The sequence below is a fragment of the Astatotilapia calliptera genome, chromosome 4 (assembly GCF_900246225.1).
Source record: "Astatotilapia calliptera chromosome 4, fAstCal1.2, whole genome shotgun sequence".
Lineage (NCBI taxonomy): Eukaryota > Metazoa > Chordata > Actinopteri > Cichliformes > Cichlidae > Astatotilapia > Astatotilapia calliptera.
The window spans coordinates 30605413-30620150 of NC_039305.1; the positions used below are offsets into that span (position 1 = coordinate 30605413).

Consider the following 14738-nt stretch of genomic DNA (forward strand, 5'->3'; position numbering starts at 1 on the left):
AAGCTAGCGGAACTTAGCGCGCTAGTTTTGCTAGTTACCTAAACATGATATAGCATGTTTTGACTGAGAGATTTCTGAAAAAATTCAAACGTACAGCTCTGCTATCATTTCCAACATAAATGAAGACAGGAAACTAAACAGCAGTGACGTTTGTAGAGTTACTGAAGGAATAGAGCAGCTGTGATAGAATACAGCATTAATGAATTAATGGTACGGAAGTGGAGGAAGCAAGAAGAATGAGTTGAATAAAGTTTGATTTATCTGACTGCTTTGTTTCGCTTAATGTGCCTTATAATCCCGTGCACCTTATGGTCCGAGAAATACGTATTTGACTTTTTTATTTGGCACACTGCAGTTTAATGTAGCAAAGCACCTCTTTTTAACTTCAGTAGATATTATACATGGTTATACTCAGGATATGTCAGCCCATTTCTACTGGAAATGCCTTTTGGTTAAACTTTCAGCAAGGAATTTACATTTGCACTGTTAAATTGTTATATAGCTTTAATGCTTTAAAAACAGCTGCTTGTTTAAGTGAAAATAAATGGATGTTTTTTTGCGCTAGTAAAGTTGTGGAGTTGAATTTTGTCTCGCATCAATTATATCGTCAGTTATATCGTTATCGCAAATTTTCAAATATATATTGTGATAAATATTTTTGGTCATATCGCCCTGCTCTCTGTAGGTACTGATGGACATAACTGTGTTTGTTTTTCTGAAAAGTTTTGTGACACGAGATATGGTAGTAAATTTACTAATAACAAGAAAAACCTTTTGTAAAAATAAAGTCCACACAGGGCTTGTAAGACCTTTAATGAAGAAATTAATCATTCATAAGCACAGAAAATAACTGGATAATTTGCCGTAATTTATGTTGTAATCAACAACCTACAGAAACAAGTAATTTAAACCTCCTGCAGGGCCGGAAGCTGCTCATCATCGGCACCACCAGCAGGAAGGACGTCCTACAGGAGATGGAGATGTTAGATGCTTTTAGCACCACCATCCATATCCCCAACATCTCTACTGGGGACCAGCTAATCGATGCCTTAGAGGTAAGATGGCCCCATCGTTTCAGACGCACAAATGGCCACAACATACAGTACAGACAACAGAAAAAAATCACGTTCATTTTAGAATAGGTCAGCATGCATGTTTTATTGCTTAAAGATAAAAATAATCATAATTGTGCACTTAAACTAGCACTCAGAGGTGAAGGTGCTGAATTATACATAACCACCCCATTCCCAAAAGGATAAATGCATGCGCATACAAAAACAAGAAATCTTGTGGTGAAAAACCTATTTAACTGAAAATAAAAGCCTAGCTGCTAAAGCTGAAATAAAAGCATGTTTTTCCATAACTTATACCAGAGACTTTAAGTGCTGCTTGAATTGGCTTTATTGTCTTTGCAGCTACTGGGAAGCTTCACAGACAAAGAGCGGGCCAGCATCGCACATCAACTCAAAGGAAAGCGGGTCTGGATAGGTATTAAGAAACTCCTCGTGCTCATCGAGATGTCAATGCAGGTAGAGAAGCAAGGCGACATATTGAAAAAGTTTTGTGTGTGAGCTGTAGTGTGACAGACGAGTTGACTGATGGTTTAAAGTTTGCTTGGTGATAGGCAGTAGTTTGGGAACTAGCAATAGAAATTCTAACTGGTCCATTTACTAGACCTTGAGAGGGCTTGTGTACCCATCTAAATTGTGTTGTTTGCTATATTTTCCAAAAGATGACATTCCTGGAGACAATTTGTGGCCCAAAACTATTTTAACTGTTCAGTATTTATCAGGTTATTACAAATACAATCAAGCTAGAATTGACTAGCATAGTGACTAGAGCCTTAGAAAGAGTTCTAGGGATGTAATGGAGCATCCTAGTGTCACTGCCTAATGTCGTTAGGAAATATGAGATGTGACTGTATGATTCAGTGTGAACCTTTTCCTTCTATTTCTACCACTCTTCAGATCCTCTCCGTCTTTATTTTGTTGTCTCTAGATGGATCCAGATTACAGAGTGACCAAATTCTTGTCTCTGCTTAGAGACGAGGGGGCGTGAGTACAACTGCTCTGCAACAATTTCATTAACTTTCATTACCTACCATCATCTCTCATCAGCCTAAACCTTCTTATTTTTATCATTATCTCCTTTCCTTTCATATGTTTACCCCTTTTTTAAAATAGAGTATCAGGATGTTGGTAGCATCACTGAAAGAGTACACTTAACACATCTAATTTACAATAGCCAAGAACACAATTTGTTTTAAAAGGTTCAATCTTGTATTCCCAGATATAACAGATATAGTAGATGCTCCTATTGTGCCAGTAGCACAAAAAGGCTAACAATCAGCTACTCCGTTTTCAACACTTACTAACACTAATGGCTTTATTCTGCAATCACCAGGTTGAATGAAGGTGACCAAATCCGAATATAAGCTGTTGGTCGCTCTCGCTGTGTACTGGTAAGGTGAACAACAAAGCGATGAAACTAGAATATGAAGCTGTAGCTTGCTAATAAGGTATTAGCATTTTTACATAGAAATGGTAATTAATGGCCAAATATTACAACATTCACATTAGCATGTATAGTTTATTTTAGCTAAAATTGGCTATATTAAGGTTGTTGTAAAACCAAAAAAAGCATATAGACATAACATAAAAAATATATTGAAAGATATAGAAGAGAGCTCCCAGTGATTATTATTTATAATGGATTAAAGGTTGTAATTTGTAAAAGAAAAGGAATTATTGTTAATTAAATAGTTTAACTTAAAATGTTCCCGATTTTTCATTCATTATATCATCAGCACGTCATTTTTTTTATCCACATATATAAACATTATCTCATCAGCCTAACATGACATTCTAAATGTCATGCATGAAGTTTTACTACCCCTTTATTTTATTTCACTATCCCATGGTGCCTTAGTTCATGCTTATTAATCTTTGATTCAGAGTTTAAGTTTGTTTGCATGTTTTAGTTTTTATACAGGGTGGGCCATTTATATGGATACACTGTAATAACATGGGAATAGTTGCTGATATTATGTGAGGGGGCAAACTCCTCAAGATGGGCGGTGACCATGGTGGCCATTTAGAAGTCGGCCATCTTGGATACAACGTTTGTTTTTTCAATAGGAAGAGGGCCATGTGACACATCAAACTTATTGGTAATGTCACAAGAAAAACAATGGTGTGCTTGGTTTCAATGTAACTTTATTCTTATTCATGAGTTATTTACAAGTTTCTGACCACTTATAAAATGTGTTCAAAGTGCTGCCCATTGTGTTGGATTGTCAATGCAACCCTCTTCTCCCACTCTTCACATCCTGATAGCAACACCGCAGGAGAAATGCCAGCATAGGCATCCAGTATCCGTAGTTTCAGGTGCTGCACATCTCGTATCTTCACACCATAGACAATTGCCTTCAGATGACCCCAAAGATAAAAGTCTAAGGGGGTCAGATCGGGAGACCTTGGGGGCCATTCAACTGGCCCACGATGACCAATCCACTTTCCAGGAAACTGTTCATCTAGGAATGCTCGGACCTGGCACCCATAATGTGGTGGTGCACCATCTTGCTGGAAAAACTCAGGGAACGTGCCAGCTTCAGTGCATAATGTCATGATTCGGCTGTGTGGCAGGCAGGAGAGGACCCAAACGCAAACTCACGGAGACAAAACGTAAACTCAAAAACAGACGCAAAACTAGAAACACTCACATGAGGCATGGACCTTCAAAGTAAAACAGGAAACACACTGACTGAATTCTAAAACACGCAAACTTAACAGCAACTGGGGAGACAGAACATAGGAACCTGAAACATGGTACAAAACATCACAGTGGACATAACATGGAACACAGGGAAGCCATATAACAAAGCCAAAGAGCTAAACCTAAGATAACCATAACTGAGATCCAGGGAAACAAGAAACAGTACATCAAAGGACTCAAAACATAAACCATGATATAAAAGCACAGGATCTCTTCCAAATAAAATAGGAAACAAAGTGAGACGCAGACATGATAACCAGAACTTGACAACGTAAGACACAGACATGAAACACATGAAGAGCAGGGGAGACTTAACATGGGTTGGAAACACAAGGGGGAACTAATAAGCAAATGAACATAGGAGACCTAAAGAGCTTAACATACTATAAACTAGAGATGGACCGATCCGATATTACGTATCGGTCTGATACTGACCTAAATTACTGGATCGGATATCGGAGAAAAATAAAAAATGTAATCCGATCCATTAAATATCACGAAAGCACCTCACAAAACTTGCAACACGCCGTAACTCACCTCAGAACGTTAGCACGTCGGAACAGTATGCATCACGTGATAGAGCGGCTGTGGCATGCCGGACCTGTCGGTGGTCTGGATAGCATGTGGAGCTTCGCTAGCAACCCGGCATTTCATCTCCGACAAAGTTATCCCCGAGAGAAGTAAAGCAAGTGTGTAAGTCCATCTCTGAATGTTTGTAAAGCATTCCTGCGTTAAGCTTAACAAACGATATATGGAGCGACTGCCTCTTCTGGCTGCTACTTCAATCATGAAACTGCTTAACGATCAGCTGATCGGCTTTTCTGTCGCGAGTCCGTGTCTCTTCTTTGTTTTTGGCCCACTTTGCACCAGAAAGAGGAAACCAGCGGCTGAACAACAGCAGCACGTTTAAGCTTGATCAGCTGTTGTTAGAATTTATTTATTATTACTTTCTACTCGAGGATCTTTTTCTACGTAGCTGACGGCTGGTAACTGTGCAGGGGCGGATCTAGCAAAGTTTAGCCAGGGGGGCCGATAGGGCATTAACAGGGAAAAGGGGGCACAAAGACATACTTTTATTTCTTATTCTCATTTAAAATGTCAAGCTTTTAATAAATAATTATCTGACACCCAAAGTTTTAATTTGATGTAAAATGAATAGAAGTCAATTACTGTATATAGTGACTATTAAGTCTAATATATATACCCTAGTAAGCTATAGTACTTTTTCCTTTGGGAAGGTACTATCTGTGCAGTCTGCAATTTTGTTGAAGAAAGATGTTGAATCTATTTAATATTTCTTGAAAAATAATTGATTTCTGTGTATTTTTTTTCACACTGCATCAAATTAAGGTTGATTACGTCGAATAAGCATCATGAGGTGGAGCGTGAGGGGTGGTTCCCTATTTTTTATTTTTTTATTTTTGTTGTTGCTGGGAGTTGGAACCCTATTAGTTAGGTCGCTTAATATTTATGCTAAGTACTCTTTAAAATACCAGAATAGGGAGGATGGTGTAGGTTTAAGTTTATTAGATTGATCAGTATTGCTGAACTATGAAATATTTTTTTTTTTTGCATACAGGTATAACAGAATAGCTTTAGTGTAGTTGTTGTTTTAAACTTGAGTATGAACTTATACAAAATGCAGCAAGATATTTAAAAAAAACTGTTTTGTTGATTAAAAAACACTATATCGGATTCATATCGGTATCGGCAGATATCCAAATTTATGATATCGGTATCGGTATCGGACATAAAAAAGTGGTATCGTGCCATCTCTACTATAAACATCAAAATGAACTAAAACTCAAAACACTGGCTCCTAAGACCCAGGATCGTGACACATAAAGAAGGAAACACATCATCATGTAGCAATTTCAAATATCCAGTGGCCTTGAGGTTTCCATTGAAGAATGGACCCACTATTGTTGTACCCCATATACCACACCAAACCATCACTTTGTTGTTCCAACAGTCATGGAGGGATCCATCCAATGTAGGTTAGTGTCAGACTCATAATTCCGGTTGCGCCGTAAGATGGCTGCACCGACGAGAGCTCCCAGTCATCTCAGCAAAAATGTTATTATTTATTTTGTACTGCTTTCAATTTCTGTGCGCACAGCGCGATCATACACTCGGTATGACAGACAAACGCTTCTGGAGCTACGTTCGTCAGCCAGTTCGGACTTTACAGCGGGTTTCGACTCCGTGGACGCTCTGCTGTCTGGGATCCTTTGTTTACTCGCACGACGTCGAGGTAAAACAAAGAGGGGGAAACGCGCCGGAGTTTTGTGCCGAACGCGACAGAGAAACAGCAAGCCACCTCTGCCCAGCATCCTGCTCGCGAATCTCCAGTCTCTGGACAACAAACTTGACGAGCTGCGTGCACGGATTAAACACCAACAAGACACCAGGAACTGCTGTGTTCTGGCCTTCACAGAGACATGGCTGGAGCCCAGCGTCCCCGACTGCGCCATCACGCCGGATGGATTCACTGTTTACCGGGGAGACCAAACGAAGGATACAGGCAGGAAAAGGGGAGATGGGGTGTGCCTTATGGTTAACTCCTCGTGGGCTAGAGATGTGTGTATCTTAAAAACTTACTGCTCTCAGAGCCTCGAGCTGCTGACCATTAAAGTCAGGCCTTTTTACCTCCCGAGGGAGATCAGCTCAGTTCTCCTCTCAGCTGTTTACATTCCCCCACATGCTGATAAAGCTAAAGCTATGGACGAACTGTATGACATCATTATTGGACTTGAGAACAAAAATCCATAAGCTGCCTTTATTGTGCTGGGAGACTTCAACAGAGCCAACATGAAGAAGGTTCTCCCCAAATACTATCAGCACATCTCCTTCCCCACAAGAGGTGATCAAACACTGGACCACTGTTACACTCCATTCAAAGAGTGCTACAAACACCTCCCCCACCCAGCTTTTGGTAAGGCAGACCATTGTTCCATACTGCTGCTGCCTGCATACAGACAAAGACTGAAACAGGAAAAACCAGCTTCCAGGGTTATTTACAAACGGGACAGTGAGGCTGACGAGGTCCTGCAGGACTGCTTTGACACAACTGACTGGCAGATATTTGTGGATGCAGCTGATGGCAACATCAATGAACTCACAGACTCTGTCATTGGATATATTGGAAAGTGCATGGATGATACCATCACAAAAACCCCTGTCCGCATATATCCAAATCAGAAACCCTGGGTAAATAAAGACGTTCGCGCCAAGCTAAAAGTGCGGACCTCTGCCTTTAACTCCGGGGACGCTGATGCATATAAAGCAGCCGGGTACTACCTCCGAAAGTCCATAAAAAAGGCCAGAAAGGACTACAGGGACAAAATGGAGTCCAGCTACCACAGCTTTGACACCAGGCGACTGTGGAATGGACTGCACTGCATCACTGACTACAAGAAGGTCAACACAGGCAGTGTTCAGCCCGCTGCATCTCTTGCAGATGAGCTCAACAACTTCTATGCTCGTTTTGACGCAGACAACAGAGAGCAGATCCTCTACCCTCAGGAGGACAGTGAGGCTGCAACTCTAACTCTGAAAACAGAAGCTGTGAGATGGACCTTTAAAAAGGTCAATCCTCACAAAGCTCCAGGACCAGACGGCATCCCAGGCCGGCTACTCTGAGTGTGTGCCGACCAGCTGGCAGAGGTGTTCACCAACATCTTCAACCTCTCCCTGAGGCAGTCAGTGGTCCCCACGTCCCTCAAAGCATCCACCATCATTCCCGTTCCCAAAAAATCAGTGGTCTCCTGTCTGAATGACTACCATCCTGTTGCACTGACATCCGTCATCATGAAGTGCCTGGAGCGGCTGGGCAAAGGTCACATCTGCTCCTCCCTCCCTGACACACTGGACCCTCTTCAGTTTGCCTATCGGACAAACAGAGCCACGGAGGATGCCATCGCCCTGGCAACGCACACCACCCTCACTCACTTGGAGAAAGGGAATGCATATGCAAGGATGCTCTTCATCGACTACAGCTCGGCATTTAACACCATCATCCCCTCAAAACTTGCCACGAAGCTCGTCGACCTTGGGCTGGGAACACCGATCTGCAGATGGATTCTAAACTTCCTCACAAACAGGCCCCAGGTGGTGAGAGTTGGTAAGCACACCTCCTCATCACTCATCCTGAACACAGGTACGCCACAGGGTTGTGTGCTTAGCCCCCTCCTATATTCCCTGCTCACACACGACTGTGTTGCTAAACATGAGTCCAACATCATCATCAAGTTTGCGGATGACACAACCATCATAGGCCTCATCACAGGCAATGATGAGACGGCCTATAGAGAGGAGGTGATGGCGCTGTACGAGTGGTGCCTGGAAAATAACCTGACTCTCAACATCATCAAAACTAGAAAGATGATAGTGGACTACCGGAAACGACCAGTCAGAGAACACCAGCCCATCCACATCAACGGTGTCAAGGTCGAAAGGGTCAGCAGCTTCAAGTTCCTTGGAGTCAACATCACTGAGGACTTCTCCTGGACCCTTCACACAGACGCTGCTATCAGGAAAGCTCGCCAGTGGCTTTACTTCCTGAGGAGGCTGAGGAAGTTTGGCATGCACGCCAACATCACCTCAAATTTTTACAGGTGTGCAATCGAGAGCTTGCTGACGAGCTGCATCACAGTTTGGTACGGAAGCTGCTCTGCCAGCAGCCGTAAATCACTACAGAGGGTGGTGAAGGCAGCAGAGCACATCACTGGCACGAGGCTTCCTGCCATTCAGGACATTTATCTCCAGCGATGCCTCCGTACAGCACACAGCATCATCAAGGACCACAGCCACCCAGCACATCAGCTCTTCTCCTTGTTACCATCTGGCAGACGTTACAGGAGTCTGTCTGCTCGGACTACAAGACTCAAAAACAGTTTTTACCACCAAGCCATACGACACCTCAACCACAACACTTAAACACACACAACACAGCACTCAGAAGCTACCCTGCAGCTTCACAAGTACTCTGTTTAATCTGCACTGGTCACTCCACTTTATTGTCATTGATATTTATATTTAAAAGTGCAATATTGTAATTTTCTGCTGCTCATTCCTGTGCAATATCCCATCTGCCCTCCCGTCATATTTCTTTTCAAGATTTTCTTATTTAATCACTAGTGTACATATATTTATATTTATAGATACATATATATTTAGTCATCTTTTCTCTTTTACCATGTCTCTCTAATATTTTGCTCCTTACTATTTTTCTATTTTCTTTATTATTTTATTTTATTATATTTTCTCCTACTGTATCATGCTGCTGAGTGACTGCTGCTCATCAAATACATTTCATTGCAATGTTGACCCTGTGCTAACTTGCATATGACAAATAAAACTGAAAACTGAAAAACTGAATAGTGGTGATTTTGTTTGTTAACTTCACCATTCACATAAAAGTTTGCCTCATCACTGAACAAAATCTTCTGCGTGAACTGAGGGTCCTGTTCCAATTTTTGTTTTGCCCATTCTGCAAATTCTCCGCGCTGATCTGGGTCGTCCTCGTTGAGATGCTGCAGTAGCTGGAGTTTGTAAGGGTGCCATTTGTGAGTAGCTAATATCCGCTGAAGGGATGTTTGACAGTTTGCTAACTGTAGCATGGGAGATGGGTGGTCTCGTAGGGTGTCTGCATTGAAATCTGCTGCAATGACCCGGTTACTGCGTTCACCAGATATCAACACAATTTCGATCCGCTCCTCACATGTTAACCTCTTCGACATGTCAATGGCTGTGAACAAAGAGAAACTTGTAAATAACTCATGAAAGAATAAAGTTACGTTGAAACCAAGTCACTTAATCTATGACCTCAGTAAACACTGTCCTCTTGGGTTTGTCAGCTCAGCTTATCGAATACATTATGATGTTTATTTTATAAATTACAGTCTTTACAAGGAAGCTGAGAAAGAAGATAAAGCAGCGTGCGCTACCGCCATCTTTCACTGACAGTTTCTTGTTTACTACCCTGTTAAAGCCTGCTCATACCAAACAACGACTCTAGTGTTATGGTGGGGGTTGCTAAAACGGTTCAGTCTAAAATGGGAAGTGTGTTGATGGATGCAAACCAACCTGTAAGACAGCTTGCTTTCTTTTCCCACTCTTCCCTTTTGTAGTGATCGGAGCTTCTATGAGTAGAGCCAACCAGAGGAGCAAACCAAACACACGACAATAGACACGCCACCCAGAAATAAGGAAGAAGAGCAGGAAAAGAGATCTTCCTCGAATCCATCAATGCATTTATCTATGTAACTACACACCTGGTCCAAGAGAGGAACAAACAGGTTCCTCTATAACTCGGCATGTATCTGTAGGCAATACCACAGAATCACTTCCCTCCTACTCGGCATTCTCATCATCAAGTACACATATCAGAGTAAAACACTGGAAGTCGTACTGTTAAAAAATATTATCTGTAAAAAAAACTAAAACCTGAAAAAATCAATAGATCATTGTAAAAAAAAAAGTGGTGTTATGTGAATTGTGTGTATAAAAAGAAAAAAAGAAGAGTTAAGAATTTAAGTCATCTATGTTTTTAAGCTAGTCTTTGTTGTATTTGTTGCATACCTCTCGTCTGGCTGCAGGTAATTATTGTTATTATGTGTATCCTCACAAGCACTATCAAATGGAGCACATGCAAAAATGCCGAAGCCTTTTGAATATCAAGATGTGATCACAAAGAGGCTTTTAGTGAATATTTAATAGTAGTTAAAAAAAAGATGATGTTCCATGTGTAAATGTAATCCCTTTAAATATAAAGTATGTTTATGTTCTGTAAATAGTATACATAGATATAACGAAGATTATCATGAACTTAAGACTACTTCAAAATGTATCAGTATCACTCTTCTTCCCTGTTGCTATGGAGATGTTGACTTTACCAGATTAGTGTAATAGTGAAAGTAAATGTTGGATTGATGGCCGGCCTGTCTGTGTTGTGTACAGTACAGTTCAGTTTAGCTCTTATAGTTCTGGCATCATCAGTGTTAAAAACAAATCTATAAATATATCCTGCACTCTGAACATCCAGACCTTGACTACGTCTCTTGGTGGTCCTTTGTGGGAACTCGTGCGCGTGTGAGTGTGTGCGTGGAGTGTCGAATGGGATTGTGCGTGTGCGTTTCAGTCTGTGCATGTGAAGTGTAGAAAGCTGCTGGTTAATTTGCTACGTTTGTTTTCTCATGTCATGTGTTCAGTGCTTCAAAGTAAAAAGTTCTTGTTCTGTTTGACCATTGGCATCGTGAGCGTATGTGCGTGTGTGAGTGTAAATATATGTCAACATGCAGATATTGCAATAAAAAAAGAGCACATATGCACAGGAAATGGTGTCATTTCTTTTCTATGTGCCGTCCAGAACAAAAGGCTCTGAGATCCTGTAGATGCATTTTGAATTAACAAAGTGAATATTACATGAAAATTACTATAAAATGTTTATATTTTTATTGAAATGACTGCGTATGAGACAGCGCTACCCTTCTGTGTTCACATATAATTGGACACTAAAGATTCCGTAGTTTAGAATATTCTGGCTTAAATGTCAACGACAGGATTAGCAGACATCAGTGATTAGTTACTAACTCATTCAACTAATTGGCTTCCTGTAAAGACCAATGATGTTATGAAAGCATTATAATATCTGTAAAACAAACAAAAGAAACATCTTTACAATAATTCCAAATTATTTAGCTGAGCACTATAAATTTTAGGAATTGTTAGACATTTGCTAAGCCAAAGTGTCAAAAAACAAACAAAACTTTAGCTAAATCAATGGGAAGTGAAAACATACTTAATATAATAGAACTTGGAATATGAAATAAACTAAAATGTGCAAGCTGAGTAAGAAAGAGTCCTCAGCTACACTGTCACAGACTGCGTCTTTCAATCTTGTAATATATGTGAAAACACAGACTGTATATAAAAGATGGACAAAGCCACTGTTGCATTATGTATTAGTTTCTCCAGGACGTCACACCTTTTTGCTAGTATGCTTTGTTTGTTATTTAAGCCAGAACCACTTTTACTCCAACGAGTGAAATGCTAGGTTATTAGCTAACAGTAGCTTGCTCGGCTAGTATCTATAAACTTTACAGACGCAGAAACAAAGACACGTGGTGAGTGCGACAGACTGATGGAAGTATACTTTGCTGTGGTCTGTAGGGGAAGCAGCATCAGAGCTGGTAACACCAATAGACTGATTAAACTGATTAGGATGGCTGGTTCTGTGACTGGCTGACAACTGGACACTTGTGAGGTAGTGGAACTGTTATCCATCATGGATAATTCAGTTAACATGCTCCACAAGGTACCAACAGCCCAGTTCAGTAACTCACTGCTGGGCTTAGCAGAGGCCAAGCCCAGCAGTGAACAGCTACAGTGGCCTGTGTTCTCACACCTGTCAGTGAGAGTTCCTCCCCACTGATTTGCACTGAAGAGTCTCCAAACTGATGAATTGTAACTAAATGTATCAATAATTTTCTTATATGTGTGTATTTAAAAATGTGACCTGCTGTTACAGTTGGTGTTATATTTGGTACTCATTCAGTTTAAATAGGGTGCAGTCAGATTAGCATATCTTTTTAAGCTACTGGCCGAGACACAAGGGAAGGAAGTTCATGTCAGATAAATCCTTGGTCCTCTTCGGTCTTCAGCACTCTGGTACACTCTCTAAAAGTCTAAAATAAAACAACAGCAAAAGTCTGTTACTGTCAATATTGATACAATCTACAGATTTGTATCATCCAAGGCTAATTATTAAATGGACTGGTTCTTAAATAGCATTTTTCTACTCTGAGCACTCAAAGCCCTTTACACAACTTGCACCTTTACCCATGGACTTCTTTTTTTTCTACGCACTTCTTGTCTAACATTCACACACCGATGGATGCATCAGAGAGCAACATGGGGTCACTATACTTGGCATGCAGACTGGGATCAAACCACCAAACTTCCGGTTAGTAGGTGACCTGCTCTACTATCTGAGCTACAGCCACCACTACCTGCAGATAACTAAGTTCACCTTTTTAAGGTCCATGCACCATGTCTAGCAATCTGTGTTTGGGCAGAACAGGAAATATTTTTCTTGCTTATATTAAGAAGGTTTTACTGCTTCCTTTAAGTTGAATGAGAAATGTATATTTTGCCAAGTTGCCTTGTGTCTTAGCAATGTTACTTCATATGAAAAGGGTTCCTGAGGTCTCCATGATTAGAAGTCGGCTCTATGTACAGATGTGAAATAAGTCAAACCTCAAGTAGGCCAAAAAAACAACAAAATTAAACCCAAAACTGAAAGTGCTTTAAAAATGCCAGCCCTTTGCCTGTAGGAATGAATAGTAACAATGTATATTAATAGCAAACCTTTTTATAAGGTAAGCAAGTGTGTGGATTGTTTAAAAGGAAATTCATTTTAAAGCTTTTTATTTTGAATTTACTGTAAAACAATTTTGTTTTATGCTAAACCTACAAAAAACTGAATTTTCAAGGCCAAGCAGTAATTCAAAACTGAGCTAGTCTGATGCAGCAGATGCACTTCTTAGTTGAATATGTCAGCAGTCACTGTCAAAGCTGTGAGGCCAGTCAGCAAAGGTGGACCCAAACGCAAAACCAACAGAGACTGGTGTTAAGTTTCACAGCCTTTACATTTACACACAAAACTAAGCATGAAGGTAAGTAACACAGGGACACGGACAATTATTTCTGATTACCACTAGCAGGTGTAGACGTGGACAGAACGATCCAAATATCAATACGCTACCAGGCGAAAGCGCATCAAATCCGATTTTTTGGACCCTATGCGACCCATATCCGATCATGCTATGACAGTGTGAACGGCACAAATCCGATATTTTCAAATCCGATCGGGGTCACTTTCGTATGTGGTACTGAATCCGATACATATCCGATGTTTTAGAAAGCGACTGCTGTTTGATGGTCATGTCGCATTAAATCCATCTTTTACGTCACTGACACGAGACAGACGCCAATTATCAGCGCCCGAGAAGACATCGCGAACACTTCCTGGCCATCCTGTGTAGATGTTGGGAAGACAGCGTTGAAGAAAACGTGAACATTTCCTTTGAAGCCCTGCTCCTCTCTAAAACAGCAATAAGGATCATCATTAGGCCATATGTAAATAACAAAATAACTTTATAACTTAAAGTAAAATTGGTAAACTTAAAGTCCGAAACAAGTCTTTATATTAAGGCCATCAGTCAAACAATACTGTTTGATCTGGGTCTAAACAGAGCGCGTTGTGCGTGACGTCTTCTTTTGCGCATGCGGTCGCTTTGATTCCGCGCGTTTGCTGTCACATTTTATTTGTAGTGTGAACAAGCAGACAAAAAAAATCGGAACTGAGCATTAAGACCTGCAGTGTGAACGTAGCCTTAGTTTCTATCCTCTCGGCTCAGTATGTAGCTCACTGGTGCAACACTAGCAGCTGGTCTGTTTGCACTGAAGTGGATAAACTTGATGGCAAACAGGTGCTACGACTGAGGAGCGGGAAAGTATACAACTCCACCCTAAAGGGGAGGAGAAAGGCAGCATGCGCTGTCAGGTTGGAGAAAGAAACAGAAACTGTGACAGCCATGCAAACATTTTTTGTCTTTCCGTTTGCAGTGCAGATGATCTTCTTGATTTTTTAAAAATTGAAATAAGTGTCAAATTAAAAGAAATACCTTCATCATTCAGCTTTACAGGGAGTGGATCTGGTAAGTTGGTGTTGGTTTTCAAGCTTTTTGTAAGTTTTGATATATGTTCTTCCTCTCAGTATGACTGTGCCTCCATTGAGAACAAGGGCTGATTTTAACAAAACAGAAATATTGATATTATCGGACGTTTATACTTTATTTAGTGTTAATGAAGTAAAAAACAAAACAGTATTATTGTTATCCAGGTTTTGTGCATTATAACCCTCCGCGCTGGATGTTCACATCCGTCCGCTAGAGGGTGCT

The 14738-nt window shown here is 40.7% G+C and overlaps 2 protein-coding genes across 5 annotated transcripts in view; both read left to right on the forward strand.

Moving 5' to 3' along the window:
- Window positions 1–10237, forward strand: part of LOC113021414 (vesicle-fusing ATPase) — a 73669-nt gene extending 63432 nt beyond the window's left edge. For 2 of the 3 annotated variants that reach the window (XM_026166060.1, XM_026166062.1), the window contains 5 exons: window positions 921–1055; window positions 1416–1529; window positions 1999–2054; window positions 2404–2461; window positions 9906–10237. In XM_026166060.1, coding sequence (XP_026021845.1) covers window positions 921–1055; window positions 1416–1529; window positions 1999–2054; window positions 2404–2434 — 336 coding nt within the window. In that variant the 3' untranslated portion in view covers window positions 2435–2461; window positions 9906–10237. The remainder of the gene's footprint in view (window positions 1–920; window positions 1056–1415; window positions 1530–1998; window positions 2055–2403; window positions 2462–9905) is intronic. The other variant, XM_026166061.1, reaches the window with a different exon arrangement.
- A 4081-nt stretch (window positions 10238–14318) lies between these two features.
- LOC113021416 (thyroid hormone receptor alpha) overlaps window positions 14319–14738 on the forward strand; it is a 106458-nt gene continuing 106038 nt past the window's right edge. For both annotated transcript variants that reach the window (XM_026166063.1, XM_026166067.1), the window contains exon 1: window positions 14319–14495. The gene's annotated coding sequence lies outside the window, so the exon portion shown is untranslated. The remainder of the gene's footprint in view (window positions 14496–14738) is intronic.